Source organism: Rhopilema esculentum, chromosome 13 (assembly GCF_057945365.1).
Source record: "Rhopilema esculentum isolate cy_ngs chromosome 13, ASM5794536v1, whole genome shotgun sequence".
In the NCBI taxonomy this organism is placed as follows: domain Eukaryota; kingdom Metazoa; phylum Cnidaria; class Scyphozoa; order Rhizostomeae; family Rhizostomatidae; genus Rhopilema; species Rhopilema esculentum.
In genome coordinates, this window is record NC_142827.1 from 11,241,864 (window position 1) to 11,259,146 (window position 17,283).

General features: G+C 38.1%; 1 protein-coding gene across 1 annotated transcript in view; it reads left to right on the forward strand.

The window, feature by feature from the left end:
* Positions 1-17,283, forward strand: part of LOC135692279 (polycystin family receptor for egg jelly) — a 32,020-nt gene that overhangs the window by 9,590 nt on the left and 5,147 nt on the right. Inside the window, exons 7-23 of the mRNA XM_065210378.2 lie at positions 2-200; positions 533-800; positions 2,303-3,457; positions 3,955-4,038; positions 4,576-4,830; positions 6,600-6,894; positions 7,442-7,636; positions 8,481-8,612; positions 9,810-9,981; positions 10,477-10,574; positions 11,216-11,494; positions 12,218-12,931; positions 13,999-14,217; positions 14,326-14,446; positions 14,884-15,046; positions 15,174-15,540; positions 16,001-16,225. Of these exons, the coding sequence (XP_065066450.2) occupies positions 2-200; positions 533-800; positions 2,303-3,457; positions 3,955-4,038; positions 4,576-4,830; positions 6,600-6,894; positions 7,442-7,636; positions 8,481-8,612; positions 9,810-9,981; positions 10,477-10,574; positions 11,216-11,494; positions 12,218-12,931; positions 13,999-14,217; positions 14,326-14,446; positions 14,884-15,046; positions 15,174-15,540; positions 16,001-16,225 (4,941 nt within the window). The remainder of the gene's footprint in view (position 1; positions 201-532; positions 801-2,302; positions 3,458-3,954; positions 4,039-4,575; positions 4,831-6,599; positions 6,895-7,441; positions 7,637-8,480; positions 8,613-9,809; positions 9,982-10,476; positions 10,575-11,215; positions 11,495-12,217; positions 12,932-13,998; positions 14,218-14,325; positions 14,447-14,883; positions 15,047-15,173; positions 15,541-16,000; positions 16,226-17,283) is intronic.

Here is a 17,283-nt window from a genome sequence, read left to right on the forward strand (position 1 = left end):
GGAAAGGATAACTGGACTGAAAATGGAGGAGCCAAAGTTGCTTTTACCAGCAGCCTATGAATTGCACAAAACATTTACGATGGTATCATCTGTGGCAACAGGAAGCAATATCACGTATCGCTGGATAATTGATTTTGGGGCGGAAAATTTCACATTCAATAATACAGAAGGCAATCAGGCATTCACGCCAAGCAGAGTTGGTTAGTTTCAAGACTTTTTAAAAATTTCGAGGAAGTGTTTTGCCGGAAGAATGTAGATATTAGCTGCCGATGATGCGAACATAGACTTAAAATACTTTAAATTTTTAAATAAGCAAAAAACAAACGTTTTATCTGAAAAAGTGGTTCTACAGGATGCACATCAGTTATAGTAGGGAAGGCTTGAAGCCAAATACTATGGAAGTAACGTCACATTTTTGCTTGCTAAATCGGTACTTCTAAGATGTATACAAAAAGTTGCCCAAAGTGAACCACGCTGACAAGATCAAGTTTGCACTATTTCCTAATTCGCATTATCTGTTTTCATTTTGCAGGCTTGTATGATTTACGAGCTGAAGCGGAGAATCTGCTCAGCAAGGAAAACGTTACAAAACAATTCAAAGTGCAGGAGAAAATTGTTCAGGTAGATGTGTCTGGGCTGGTAAACGGTGCAATTATTACGAGGGCTTCTTTGCCAATAATTATTACAGCAAATGTACTTAATGGCACAAATGTGACATTAACGGCATCACTAGAAGGAGTAAATAATGTGACAATATTGCCAACTGCATCTGGAGGAGTCACTCACATTTTCAATTTCAGGTTTGAAACAATAATTTACTGATTGTTTACTTCTCATAGAGATATTCCTATCTCCGGTTTTTTACATCTACAACTTTTGAAATTTTCTATCCTGTTACACCTTTCTGTAAGAAGAACTACATGGCTTTTTTTTCTGCATGAAAGTACCAGAAAAAGCGGTGTTTGAACGGTGATTAAATAAAGACTTGGTACATTTGAAAGCTAAATATATTTGCAACGTTTTGAGCATAACTCTTCATCAGGCAAAAAGAATAGGAAAAGAATAGTTCAAAAAAGAATAGAAGAGTAGATTGAAAGACATTTTCCCGCTCCTTTATTCCTGAAAAGGGCACTGTATGCTTCAAATTTGCCGAAAACGTCATCAGCTAGACAAAAGCAACTAGATATTCCACTTTGCACTAAAAATTTGTTAGTCAAACTTTCATCAGCTTCATTGAATTCTTTTCAACAGTGAGCCATTTACGACGCTGTGCGGGCGCTATTTATTTGCCTCATATTTTTCTGTGCCTAACGTAACAACGAAGGGGTGCACAATACGTGTTAATGTTGAAGCCGTTCTTCTAACAGTAGTTATAACTGAGAGTAACTAAAAGATATGGACGAAACAACGAAAAGCGAAAAGAATGTTTAGCACCATGAAAACAGAGCTGAGTGATGGAGACAAAGTGGCGTAGAGGGGGATGATGCCGACGTCACAGAAGACTTTTTAGGGTTTTTGAGTCACATAAAGGAAAAAGAACCTTTAAAATTGCAATAGAGATTGATGTGATCAGGGTCAAACTTTCCTCAACATCACTGAAAAGAGCCAAAGAACTTAAAACTAAACTAAAACTAAAAAATGTTCACTAATAGTTTTATAGAGACTAAGATTAGGCGAAAGGTTTTGTGAAATACTTGTCGAGCCGGAGACCTGGGCTGTGTGTTCTTCAACAACAGAAATACCTGGAAGTCAATGAGATTTTTTAGTTTTAACACTGCAAAGTTTCCTGTTTATCACTGCACAAAACCATTGTACCTCAGCACAAATCGTTCATTATTGCACCTTAAAATTAGGTATGGTATGCATTAAGCGAGCCCCTAAATATATTTATTTTGTTTACTTCAGTCAAACTTATAATTTAAGAGACAGTAAGAAAGTTTGGAAGATAAAATCGAAAATACAAACAAGGCCCTTTATTAAGATGTTTTAATACTGTCTACATAGATCAAAAGATCAAAAGTGACAGTGACAATTACCAGTCGCCGATCGGTAAAAAAAGAACCCACCCAACGCGTCTTTCTTCCTCTAACGCATCTTTCAAGCCACGCCTGAATATGAATTTTTCTGTTTACCTTTGGTCATTATCTTACGTTATATATATACTTTATATACTCGGAGGAAAAATTCTCTTGTATACTATGTTGCTGCTTTGTTTACTTTTTTCAAATTTTGCGGTACTAAATGCTTTTTGCTAAATATAACTATTTAGTTGAGTATAATTTTCTTTTTTCGTGAATTTTAGGCCACTACCTGGTGACATCTGTAAGAAAACTGTCGCCACCATCACTGCCAAGAACGACATTCCTGGGACGCAAGTTACAAAAAATATCGATATTGCCGTCTTGTGTCCAATAACAGGGCTTGAATTAATTGCAAATCCTGGCTTTATGGAGTCAGAAGGTATAAAAGAAATTGTTACTGGCACAGATTCAACAATCCAGCTAACAGTCAAGCTAGCAACCGGTTCATTTGCCGTGTACAGCTTGCAGAAAGATCCCGCGAGTCCAGATGTCGACATAAAGAACCACTCTACCCAAATCAATCCAACAACAGTGACATTTTCATTTCAGTACAGTATGCCGAAGGAGTACATCGTGAGACTAAACATCACAAACCCAATATCCAAGGTAGAAGAAACATTTCGAGTGAAGGTCACTCAATGTCCTCCTGAGGTATTAGACATCACAGGAAGTCCAAACTCCCTGAACCCTACACAGGTATCTCGTGGTATGGATTACAAGGCTACTGGTACAATTAGCGAGCCCAACTGCACAGACCCTGAGCAAGCTGTAATCAAATATCATATTGCCCTTTATAGGATAGGAAATGACGTACCATTGGAAGAAAAGAAGAATGTACCAAAGACAGAGCTTGTCTTTGTCATTCCAAAGCAAAAGTATCCTCACGGAGAATACAAGGTGACATTTACCCAGAATGCATCGCTAGCAAAAGGCCCACAAGTGATCCAGAAGAATGCTTTTGTCACTATTAATCAGTCGCCACTTTTCGCAACAATCGACAGTGGTAGCCAAAGAATTGTGCCTCTTAAAAAGCGATTAAGCCAAGAGGCCAATACAACAAGTTTTTATGAAATTATCCTTGATGGGAGTGCCTCAAGAGATCCAGATGATGAAAAAACCGTTCTTACCTTCGAATGGTTTTGCAAGGCTAACATATCCAAACCAATGCTAGACGCGAGATTCCAACTATGTAATCACACTGAGGAAAAACCATATCTCAAAAGTAAATGGGGGTCAAAGATGAATTTAGACACAAAGGATTTCCAGTTAAACGCGAAATACACATTCACATTGAGGATTAAATTTCAAAACAGAACATCAGAGTATGCACAAGAAATTTCATTTCTCGAAGGTGCACCTCCTCCTGCTGAAATTGGGTAAGTGCAAAGGCATTTAGTGGCCTTTCTAAAATGTAGAATTTTTCATTCTCTTGAGATGACATCAAGGAGAGGCAGAAGGAGTGTCTTAAATTTAATGTCTTCAAGCTACAGTCAGGTCCAATTAAATTATCTGTACCGTAAATTATGGAACTTCTTTAAGCAAGGAACTGTATCTGCAGTACTTTGAAATAAGATACTGCTCATGCCTTTCTGCTACAAAAGAATATTGGAAGTTAACAAATATCATTTGCTTAATAACGTACATATAACTCATGAACTATTTGTGCTGTTTGGATAATTCTCAAATATACCATAATAGATTTTTCTAAAATATTTTGCATTTTAGTGTATGCTTTCCAACCCAAAGCATTAGACACGGATTTCTCTCAACTTTTGAAAATAAAGTTTGACACACACAAACTCTAAACTAGCCACTTCATTAACATAGTCAATGAAATACCTAGCTCAAATTCAAACTATTTGATGGCTTTCAGGTGCGTTACCAATTGCAACACAAAATGGAATATCCAAGAGAAAATTATCTTGCGAGGGCAGTGTCCAGATTGCGTGGATCTTGGGTAGGTTTTCTCTTGATTTTTTAATAGCAATTCAATTCTAATACATGAAAGTGTGGCTGGGGTAAGGAGCTTATAACACACTCAGTTCTCTTCACTCCATGCAAGCGGTTATCTAAAAAGGTTTGAATATGTCTCATTGCATGTAAAATGTAGGTAAAAATTCGCGGTTGAATTGAAAAAAGGAGTCCGTTTTCACCTTAAATTGGTATCATTTAAAAAAAGTAAGCAGCACTAATTGGGCAACCTCAACAGTCATGTGCTCGCGGTTCTGATTGACCTATTTCGTTCCACAACTAGGTATATATGTTTCCTAGCGTAGTGTTTTAATCTTTGTTCTGATTCTGAAGAGTGTCAGACGAAAAGCTTTACTATGACTTAAATGTTTGCTTTTCAAGCCATTTTTAGATTTGTACCACAAAAAGATTGTTTAAAAAATAGTTGTCCAATCACTTTCATTCTCTTCAAATGCTGCAAAATTAAACTACTTCTAAGTTTCCTTACTCAAATTGAAGACCTTATCTAATTTTATTTCAAAAGGAGTATTATATACGATTGGGAAATATTGTACGGCAATGGAACAAAAGTACCAGGAGTCACAGGTACGACTGATAGTCTTGTGACAAGCACAGGATGGAACAAGCAAAACTTAGTAATAAACGCAGGGCAGCTTCAGGACAGCGTACAGTTCAAAGTCATATTAAAAGCGAAATACGGAGAAGCAGGAAAACAAACAATCATCACAATGGAACGGAACACGGCGTCCTTGCCGCACAGTGGAACATGCGAAATATAGTAAGTAATTTGCAATTTATAAACCAGGACCAGATTTTTCAGCCAAAGTCATTGAGCCCAATGTGTGTATTATCGAAGTAGGCAGTGAAGTTTATTTTTTCGTGTGTTAAAGAAAAGATAAAGTAAAATCCAAGGAACCAAATGAAATTTTTCATTTTTTGGAATTGTGCTGTTGTACTTTTTAATATATTTGATGAGGAATGTTAATGCTGTTGACACACAGAGGAATAGAAACTTTCCATATGCCTACATATCATGTGTTTCACGCGATTGTTGTGGTAACTGTCGAGCATGACAAGGTGTCAGTCATGACCAAGAGCTTTTGAGAGGTTGACACTATGTAAATCTTGTAAGGTTGTATTTCTCTCTCGATTCTCAGGGCAAAGACAATGAAGACACCTTTGATGACATTTTACGTTTAATAAGTTAGCACTATTTACATAGGTCTTAATCTTGACTAACCTGTTGATTATTAATTGACATATCCGCGTGAGTTACTCTCTACCATTCCACTGGCCTACGCCAGAGAGTGGCCGTCTCTGTGTCCATGACCCTTCTTCTGGAGCTCCTTTTCGTAGCTAACTACAATCCTTTACGTACAATCTACAAGCTATCGGATCTATTCCGCCCATCTGTGTGTTTCCGCTACTAGTACCTTTAATGGCATAATGACCTTGGCCTTTGACCTATCACATGTATGCATCGTTTCCTATACGAGGCTATCCTACGACCTAGTACATATCACGCGCTACGATTCTCTTCTAATTACATGCGAGAGATAATTCTTAACAACACTAGATTATGGTGGAGATCTGGATATGACGTCATAGTGATTCTCGTGAAATCGTGATTGCGTTGGAAATAATATTGCTGTGCACCAGTTTTTTGCAAAACCAGAAACGTATCGGGAGTATATCGGAGCAACTTACTTAAACTGGTATATAAATTCAGAATAGATACCTGTTACATCCAATCATTGCTTTAAAGGTTTCTAATAGGAGAATGGTTTTTGTCCATTGGATGTCCTCACTTTCAGAGTTAAGGTGGCAATTTCAGTTTCAGAGTTAAGGTGAACATGAGTGTGGTATGGTATGCAGTTTAGAAAAACTACCGCTAAGGCGCTAGCTTGCTCAGGCGGCCATTGCAGATGCTTCTCGAAGTCAGTTTTGAGATTGAGGGTCATGTCTCGAAGAAATCAAGCTACAAATGCATCAAGAGCAGAGTTTAACTTAATTTGAATCATATGAGCCATTAGAAATCATTATGAGCCTTTTATTTGCTTCCAAGACTTCCCTAATTCAAATCGGTTCAGCCTGATTTTAGGTCCGGTTAAAAAAGACCATTGCGAGTATTGGATTGAGCCTAGGTTGGGAGTCATGTAAATCAAACCTGGGAAAGATCCGTCTTGTTAATAACACAACTGCATGTTTTCTTTATTTTAAAAGTTTTTTCAACTAATCTTAATTTCATTGTAATTTGCATTGGAATCGTTTTATAGTTGCAAACTTTCGCTTTGTTCAATCGTAGTCAATCTTCAACGTTTGGTGTGAATCCAAAGGCCTCAAAATAAACTCGAAAAAATTAAGATTAGTTGAAACATTTTTTCTTTCAATTCTAAACCCAAAAAACTTGTACACAAATGCGCTGACTACTATCAACCAGAGTTCTAGGGCCACACAATAGTTAGGTTCAACCCAGGGTGTTTTCTACGTTGATTATATAATCATGTTGTGCATGAAAATTGATTGTTGTATCTTTTCAAATTTCAGCCCAAAAGAGGGATTTGTAGCTGAAACAAAATATCAGATAAGATGCAAAGAATGGAAATGCGAGGATCTGCCAATAACTTACCAATACATGACCAAAACTAGTGGTAATAAACAAGTTCAAATATCTACGGTGTCCCGTGTAGACTATCCAATATGGTATAGTGGCAACGAGCCATGGAATCCTCCAAACATACTGCCACTAGGCGTACCTGATAAAGACTACAAATTGGAGATGGTAGTTCGAATATTCAATGTGTACGGGTCCTTTCGAGAGTTAAAACCAATCAATGTCACGGTAAGAGACTTAAGGACTTCTAAATGCGAATTATTCAGCAACTAGAGTCACCAATAATTCTTTTTTCCAGAGAGGCTCCAGGGGAAGAGAAATGTTTACTTTTTCTAAATAACGACATCCAACTTGAGTAAATTTTTTAATTGGTCTCAATACAGAAACATGACCTGACACTAGCTTTTGCTGACTATTATTCCCTAAAGCATTTTTAGAGTTTATATGAATCGCGAATGTATAAGTAATCTAAATTTGTTCGTTGGTTTGAACTTTTGATTTTGTTTGAAACTTTGTGATAGGTAAATATAAATTAAGTTAGATAAACGTAAAGTCGACAATTTGGCTTAAACTTAAAACCAGTTTTATTAAAAGTTTGGTGTTATCGAGTCAGCTACAGCTACAGTTTCAGCTACAAATCGATAATCAATGGTTTCAGCAAAATGCAATTTTTTTGCCTTTCAAGAAGGCACCAAATCATAAAGCATTAATTGATATACTTTGCAATAAAATTGACCCACAATGATCAAGAATTTTCGACACATATTACTTATAGGTGAAAAACATCAAAGTTACAGCGGAGAAAAACGCCTCATCCATAATTGAAAATTCAAAACCAAAGACGAACGATTCTGTGGAATTGTCACAATGGGCTGCAAGCGCAGCTTCGATTCTGAATGCAGAACCAAGTGATGTTACCACTGGATCAACTGGGGCGCCAACCGCGGAAGATAAACGGGAAATAGAGCAGGTGAGCGCTAGTTTTCCTATTGTTAGGTTATCAAAGCAGAAGCTGAAAGTCTCAAAAGACGAAAAACGCTCTTAGGCCAGTGCAGTGGCGGATATAAGGGGGGGGCAACTAGGGGCAGTTGCCCCTCCCTCGACGAGTTGAAGTAAGTCTGGCGTCCCTTTTTGGAAATTGTGCGACCCTTTTGAAGAATGAGAATCTGGTGAAAAAGTTTCTGAGACCGATGGGCTAATTTGCTTCAAGGATTACCTCAAAGTTATGTTGTTTATTCCGAAAATGGACCTCAAATTGTTGTATACAGCGTACTCTCGTCACCAATTTTTGAAAATTTTTCAGCGCCCCCACTACCAACTGCCCCTCCTTCAAATTTGCTCTGGATCCGCCCCTGGGCCAGTCGCTGAATTTGGAAAAACGCCAATAGGGAACGCCTGTGACTGAATATTTGCTGGGTAAAGGCAGTTTCGAAATCACAGAATCATATCACAAAGAATACTTTGCCAAAATACAGCCTCTCTGCTAAGGTTATATTTTGACCGAATTAAGAGGAATTGCATAATACATAACGCCGAAAACTGGGGGCGTGTCCCCTCCCAGGCATTGGTAATTGGTAGTGTCCGAAAACATTAGTAATTCGTATGCTTTCATTATTTTAACTACTTCACTTTTTGCACTGGAAACGTTTGATGACCATTGAACCTTTAAGCTATCCAAAGTTTAATTATTGTTTTCATTCGAAAGCAGATCATTCTGTAGACAAGTTTTATTTGCAAAGAGCCCAAAACTAATCAACTTTTCCAGTCTTTTTCATGGATGTCAAGTCCACTAATATTAAAAACATCAATTTTAGACAAGAACCAAAATCATCACCTCCTTGTCACAAGCAGACTTGAAAGACATTTCTATGTCAAATTTGAAGCAGCTGGGTGAAGCACTTGGGACGCTCGTATCGAAAGTTGATGAAATAAACGATGAGAGCGAGGTAGGTTGAAAAACATACTGCGATAGAACTGTGTGTTGAGCATGATTAACCTTTTAATCTTAGGGCAATCCACCGATTCCACTGTCATCTGTGGAGGTTGTCAGTCAACCATCTTTAAATCATTCATTAGCCAAGCAAAAGCCGTAACGCCACCCAGACGGTTTAACTGGTTGGTTGGCTAGTAATTGATTGACAAATAGCGCAGTTACGGTTTTTGTTGATTGCAATAATGTCATTTACTTTAATCAAATGTACTTTGCTCTGTGCATCGTAAGATATCAACAAGCATCATGGTCGTATATTGAAACAGCTAGCACGTCTTGTATAGCAGCTAGCGCATATTGTATAGCAGCTAGCGCGTCTTGTAAAGCAGCTAGAGCGTCTTGTATAACAGCTAGCTGTATAACAGCTAGCGCATCTTGTCTATCAGCTAGCGTGTGTTGTATATCAGCTAGCGCGTATTGTATAGCAGCTAGCGCGTATTGTATGGCAGCTAGCGCGTCTTGTAAAGCAGCTAGAGCGTCTTGTAAAGCAGCTAGAACGTCTTGTATAACAGCTAGCTGTATAACAGCTAGCGCATCTTGTCTATCAGCTAGCGTGTGTTGTATATCAGCTAGCGCGTATTGTATAGCAGCTAGCGCGTATTGTATGGCAGCTAGCGCGTCTTGTAAAGCAGCTAGAGCGTCTTGTATAACAGCTAGCTGTATAACAGCTAGCGCATCTTGTCTATCAGCTAGCGTGTGTTGTATATCAGCTAGGGCGTGTTATAAAGCAGACAGGGGCTACTACTTTAGTTGCACTATCTCTCTATAATTTCTTGCTTCGTGCTTCGAAATATCTCTCACTCTTGCTCTGTGAATCAAAATTATTCCATTTGTCTTGCATGTATAAAAAATATTGATTGTCATATCATTGTCATAAATTTTTTATTTGTCCTTTTGATTGTCATATCAAAACATCGTTAAACCAAGGAAAAGTGCACTGATCGTACAATTTCTCTCTTTTTAAAGAGAAATTAATGGAGAAGATATTAACGGAGAAGATCTTAATGGAGAAAATATTTTTAGATAACACTTTTCCATCTGCAGACACTTCCAGTCTGTGCATATTAAGCAAAAGTTGTTTTTCAATCGATAAAGAAGTTCTTCAGTGTAGCGTAATTGTTACCTTTTCTTGAAATATTTATCATTATCTCAGAGTATCGGCTCAGACTTCTTAACAAAAATGGCTGGCAGCTTTTTGAATAACAAAGACCCAAATGCAGGAGCAGAATTGTTAGAGCAAGCCTCCGCAGCAATCATTGGGCCCCTGTCCGACTTGATGTCCGCTACAACAAGCAAATCGGACGCCTATCTCACAACAGCAAAAGGTATAAAAGGATCAACAGTAAACTATTTATATGTTTCAAGTGCACATTATGACAAACCTTGTCCCTGTCCCCTTATCACTGATATCGTTATTTAAAGGCAACGTTGGTTTATATAAGTGCACATCAGGGGAAGTATTAAAGCTCAGAATTTAATCTTAAAACATTCATTCCTCTCAATACCCAGATATTTTGCTGCAAATTCTACTTGTTTTCTCAATAAATTAGCCTTACAAAAGCTAGCTCTAAATCAGCATATATCCACATGTAACTTCAAAGATATTTTCTTCCCTCCTAACCCACCATTAACAATTCAAGGCAGGCTACATCATCATCATCATCAAGAGAAGACGACAGAGGATTTACGAGAAAAGGGGGCAAAGCACTAAGACAAATAGCAAATAAATAGCAAAATACAGAAAATTGCTTTTGGCTTCGATTAAATCTGTAAAAGCTTTAAAACGTAAGGTTCTAAAGACTATTTTCTTCTACACGCAGATATAGAAAATGAAAATGAAGTGTCTCCTACAGCGGTCACACCTACGCAATCCGGCTTCACGACACCACGGCCGACAAAGAAACAAATTCAAAACAAGGTAAAGGCCCCTACGATTACAGTATTAAGATAAGTGAACGAAAAAAGTTGTTTTAAAGAGAATTATCCGCTTTGAAGGTAGCGGATCGTAAACATTCACCCATTTAGACAGAGAATTTTGCATAACCATCTAGCAACCTGCCTAACCTAAATTTTTAAAGTTTAAATCATAAGAGTAAAAGCCAATGATCATTTTGAACCTTGGGAACATTCTGGCAAATGACCGCAAGTTGCGTTTCCGGAAGCATGAACATGCAATAGTTATGCATTTGAAGATGGTTATGCAAATTTCCGTCTAATTAAAAAGCTCGCTGCCGTAATGCATATTAGGCAGTGTCTGCGCCACAACGAATGCACAACACTGATGGTGCCACATCGAATGGGCAAAATGATGTGCCACATCGAATGCGCAAAAAATGAATGTGCAACATGAATGCGCAATATGAATGCGCAACATTGAATGTGCAACATCGAATGAGAAAAATTAATGTGTGACATTGAATGTGCAACATTAAATTTAAACTTCTTTTTGAATTGACGTGTAGCTGTCAATCAAACAAACTTCAGAAAAGAAACTTCTGTTCCTCTACTGCCAAACACTGCTTCCTTTTGTTATCTTGATTTTTACATTCAAATTTGCAGGCAGCTGAGTCAAAAAAGAACGTCATAAACTATCTTTCTGTTTTGGACAACGTTAGCGAAAGAATATTCAGAAACAAAGTTTCTGGGGAGGTTGCAACTGTGACAAAGGCAGAAGCCTTCAATCTGGTACTTGTAAAGAAAAAACTGTCTGATCTCAATGGCTATTCAGTCGATTCTGGCGACCAATCTTACGGTGTCGTTTTACCAGACGGTATTTTTAATGAGATCCAGTTTAATGGTTCCAGCGTGGGTCAAAACGAGACTGAAATTTCATTACAGGTAAGCGTTGAAGAATGTTAAGTTAAAGTACAACTACTAACTAGACAAACATAAATATTACTACAATTTAACAATTTCTTGATACTAATACAAACTGCTGAATAGCTATTTGGGCTGCTGTTAGAGCTTCGACTGTTAATTAAACACGAGCTGCAACGCTGCCCCTCAAATTAGGGCTATAAGGTGGGATCCAAGATGCAATTATTTAGTATTTTTGGCATCCCTAAACGTACAAAAAACGTAGTACTTTACTTTGAATGTCAAAACTACAGGGATCTTAGGCCAGGCAATATGTAACACAACAAAGCTACAACATTAAGTCTTTAAAACTGCTGATTTCAACCCAACGTATAATATTTTTTAAGCTTGGTAACATTATCATAGCTAGTCGAAGCTTTAGCCCATATAAAGAAATCAATGGCAATTACAACAAAAGTTAAATTTAGAAAATTTGATTACGGTGGGTTTCTAACAAAATGACAGATGAACACTTGGCAAGCAGAAAACCAATCATAGATTTTTGAGCATTATTAATAAGGCAGTCAGTTCAATGGACATACATATTAATGAATTGTTTTCTATCAAACAGATATTAATCCTTATAAATTGAAATTATATGCACCTTACTGTTATTTGCCATTCTTATCTTCAATCAACTTCATATTACTTCCTCTTATTGCCAGTCATCTATGTTTACCAAAAGCCTTCCTCTAACTCATACAGGGATCCTCCATGAAAAGAATTTTACATACTTGGGATGTTGACAATGCCAAAGACAGCGCTAGCAAAATCGAGACCTTGAAAATGTTATCAACAAATTACCAAGGGTATACAGTGGCAAATTTAACATCAGATATCACAATAAAGATCGAGAATCGTCCAGAGAAGCTCAACTATACAAAGATTGCTTTGAACTTCCCTCAAGAGATGAAAATACGAAAGGAGAAAATCAAGTCATTTGACAACCCACTTTTAGCAGAATTCGACAGCCCTGACAATTCATCAAGCAATCTCACTGTGCTGATCCAATATGGCTTCCCACCGACCGCAACCAACTACGATGCCAGATTGGATATAACCCCCGATGGAATAGCATTGGTGAAGAATCAAGGAAACGTGTCAGCTAACGGCACCACAAACACCACGTTGAACGCAGACAAGCCACTGGTTCGCAATTCTCACATTCGCGTAATTGATGACAAAACAATCATAATGTGGGATTTCGCAAACTTTACTTACGGCGCCATGGGCAATGGAGACATGTTTTTCAACTTCTTTTACAGCGGGCAAATGCCAGATCCAGTATACGTGCCAAATCAATACACATTCGATATACTGGAGTTGAGAAGGTCACGAAATTACACGATGCGGACATTCTCCGCTAGCTGCCTTTATTGGAATCAAAACGCTAGCAAATGGACTGGCGACGGCTGTAAGGTATGTAAACCGTCAAGTTATACAATTTTCAAAGATCTTCTAGAAAAGATGACAAAAATTACAAAAAGGGCTCTTTAAATGACAAAAAGTATGCGCTGCCAACAACTGATCTGGCAGCAAAGATTAAAAACGTAGCACGAAAAACGCATAGATGTAAAGTATTCAGATAGCGTAAAAATGCTTATTTCATCTTCTCTGTTGGCCGCCGTCTACACCTAAGAACGTTTGGTAACCAGAAACTGTTTTTTGATTTAGTTCAAGAAATGCCAACAGAATTTTTGTTGTTTGCTTGCAGCTCCTCTTATTTGAAGATGACATAGTCAATGTCTTTTGATTAAGGAGCTTTGATTTCAGAAAGCGATCATTCTTGGTTCATCACAAAATTGATTACCAATAGATTGACAGGTAATATGATTGTACCGGGAAAATTGTCCTTCGAAAAGCAACCAATCGAATTGCAAGATTTGCTTAGCAACCAATCGATTTGCAAGTTTGTTTAGCGGCAAGTCGAGTCGCGAGACCAACTGAAACCTTTATTTAGCAACATATCGAATGGTAAGATTGTTTTAGCGATCAATCGAATTGAAACTCTTGATAAGTGACCACTCGAATTGCAAGTTTTGTTTAGCGACCAATCGAACTGCGAGATTTCCTTAGCCACCAGTCGAATTGCGAGATTTAGCGATTAATTCAATTGCAAGATTGTTTAGCGATCAAACCAAATGCGAGATTTGTTTAGCGACCAATCAAATTGAAAGTTTTTTTAGCGATTAATTCAATTGCAAGATTGTTCAGCGATCAAATCAAATGCGAGATTTGTTTAGCGACCAATCAAATTGAAAGTTTTTTTAGCGACATGATTTGCCTCACGGACACATTCGCATAAAGACAACTGTAGCACGCCTGCAAAATGAAAAAAAAACAAAAGGCATTCTGCTGTTGGCCATTTTATAGTGATATGGGAGGAGAGCCAAAGCATTTTAAAAAAACATCAAGATTTGTATTTTGTTAATGTACATTAAGTTTTTTCATGGCATAAATTTTCATAACTTAACATAACTTTGCAGGTCGACCCAACGGCTACAACGTTTAAGCGAACCATCTGCAAGTGCAACCACTTAACCTCCTTTGGGGGGTTCTACGTAAAGCCAAGGCCAATACCCCCACTGAGTGCAGACATGTTCCTGAATGGATATGTGCTGTTCGTTTCTGTCACAGTCGTCCTTATGTTCTTCATTCTCGGACTTGTTCTTGCACGGAGAGCTGATAAAAAAGATCTCCTGAAGGTAACACAACTATATTTTCGTCTCATATCACTCCCAATTCATTTACTTACTAAAAGAAATTCATCGCCCATACACGCAACAAATATGAAAACATACGATTTATTGCAGGTCGGTGTATGCCCGCTGCCAGACAACAATCCTGACCACCATTACCTTTACCAAATAACTGTTTGGACGGGCCTAAGGAGAGATGCTGGCACTAAATCAAATGTCTATTTCATCCTATCAGGTTTGCTAGAAATCATCTTGCTAATACTTTGCAATGTTGATTTGGCCGCCAATTTAATATTATTCTTGTTATTTAACAGTAAAAACAAGGAATTTTCGTTTAACCTCGAAGTATCTTCCTAGCAAAAAACAATTTTTTGATAACAATGACTGAGATATGCTTAGAGACAACTGTCTCTTTACTAGTAGAAAAATCCACCACCTAGGATCAAAATATGCAACTTTGAAGAAAACCTTAAATCAGAGTGATACAGAAATTCATGAGTCGATTGAATAAAGCTCAAATGCTGCCATATTTCTGAAAATTTGTATCATGCTGCTCAGTCAGGATTGGACAGTGCTCGTTGCACAGTAAGTTGAGCAGTGACCAGTTGCAGCGAGTTACTCCCCCTGGCCGAAACTGCTCAACCACTCTGACCGCTTCCATTTCAATTGTAGGAGACAAAGGGGACACCCGAATCCGTCACCTAAAAGACCCAGAGAGAAACACATTTCTAAAAAACAGCTCTGATGTTTTCGTCTTCAGTACAGAGAGCGCATTAGGAGATTTGTCGCACATCAGGATATGGCACGACAACTCCGGAGGAGGCTGGTATCTAAGGTATTTTTGCAACGTTGGTACTCGCAATTTCGTGCTTAATGCACCCGAAAGCTTATATACATAGTATTGTAAACGAACAAATTTCGTAGTTACTTGATTAAATTCGTCTTTATGTCATGTTGAACAGAAAAATGGTGATCACAGATCTACAAACGGACAAGACGTATCAATTTCTGGCCAACCGATGGCTTGCGGTCGATCGAGACGATGGTCAGATTGAAATGGTTGCCCCTGTCTCTGGAAAAGACGAGCTCAAGGAATTTAACTATGTCTTCATGGCGAAAACAAGAAGTGATCTTAGTGACTCACACCTTTGGTTTTCACTGTATGCAAGATCACCAAGAAGCCCGTTCACCCGCTGTCAAAGGTTGGCTTGCTGTATGTCGTTGCTGATGACAAGTATGATGACTAGTGCCATGTTCTATAACACATACCCCAAGCCGACGCCTGAAACGGCCAACTACGCTGCAGGATTAACATTCACTTGGAAACAGGTAATTCATTTGAAGCCTTTCTTGTTCAACTTTCTCTAGTCCTGCAAAATATCGTTGTCCAATTCGAAGCTACTCTAAAAGCAACTTGCAAGCTTCTTTACTTTGTGCCAAAGTTACCTTCAAATGATACAGAACCGAAAAACTGAATTTTCTCATCATAATGGTGAAAAGCATTTTCTGCATTGCTTTTTGTTTTGTATTAGCATTTTAGTATTTGTTGCTGCCAACCTTTCGAATGTAGGGCATTAAGAAGCCGTGCATATCGAGCAGTGGCCTTGTCCTTACTCTCCATGTGATTCCTGTGCCTGCAAAGCGGCTAGAGCTCCCGAATCTCATCACTGGAAGTGAAAGTATAGTCATTACAGTGAGTTGAACCACAGACCATAACATCTGTAGTCCGCGAATCTAGCCACTGAGCCATCTTCAAACCTAATGGTATAAGACATTTCATCTTTTACAGGTATATGTGGCAATCATCTCAGCTGCAATCACGGTCCCGATCAACATAATCATAGTGACATTGTTTAGATCATCGAAGCCAAAAGACGTGATCGAGATACAGAAACGAAATTCATCGAAAACCGGGTCCAAGGCTAGCCTAGCTGACAATGCCAGCATAAAAAGTGTGGACTCATTAGCAACTCTCAATTCACCCGAAAGTCCTGTCTTTAACCAGAATGGTCAGGTAACAAATTTAGAAATTGTTAACTTATATAGTCCAAATCAGTTTCATTTTTGATCATCTGTTTATTGAAGGCCTTATTTCTTCCAATCAGATTCGTCCATAGAACTATGTTGCTGTGCCAAGTAGAGTCACGTCGCCCCTTATGGAACGATTTCAGTAAAAATTGTTTCCTCGGCTTTTTGGTACTTCCTAATAAAATTAAAAGTACTACAAGCACATTCTTTGCTGTATAATTTACATGCTTGTGTAAAGACAGTCTTATCGGCTTTTCTATATTTCTTCACGAGCAACATTACTACAGGTCACTTTTCTTCGTGAAAAACTTAGGCCATCGCCCCTTATGGAACGACTCAAATTTAGGCATGCAGAAAAGCGCACAATGGAGAAAAACCGGGAATTATCATCTGCCTTCTTTCCTTCTACCTCTATCATTCGTCAGTATCAAATCAGACTTTCGTTGAGCCATTTGTTTCCAAATTCAGAGTAAAGAAAAAAAAGTTATCCCCCAGTTTGGTTTTCTTACATGAATGAGACCTGATCACGTGTCACACGTTCAGCCACTCATGAATTGTTCAGAATCACAAGAGGAAGCCCGCCGTTCCATCGAAGAAGCCACTAGGCCAATGAAAGTGCTCCTGATAAAAAATCCCGGTGAATGAAAATTGTGCAAGCTATTGTTTGGGTTTCAACGAATATTTGTTTTTGGGAGAGGAAGAAACACGTTGTGGGGGTTGGTTTTGTTTTAGCTAAAAAACCGACCGAGGGAATGACCAAGAAAGTTGAGGTGCAGGAAAAAAAGAAGGATCGAAGGTCTAATGACAACTTTTTCGTTTACATTCCGCTTACTTTTAAAATATTCTCCTAGCTTTTAAGAACAAAATGAAACAATGATAATTAGCAAAGAGTTCAAGCAATGTCGTCAGCAAAATAATTTCGCGCCTTTTTTGAAGGTAAATAAACCTAAACTCCTTCTTATTTATATTTATCATTGCACAGTCAGAATTCATTAAAAAATCAAATCGTTCCATAAGGGGCAACGCGCCTCTAGTTATCTTTGA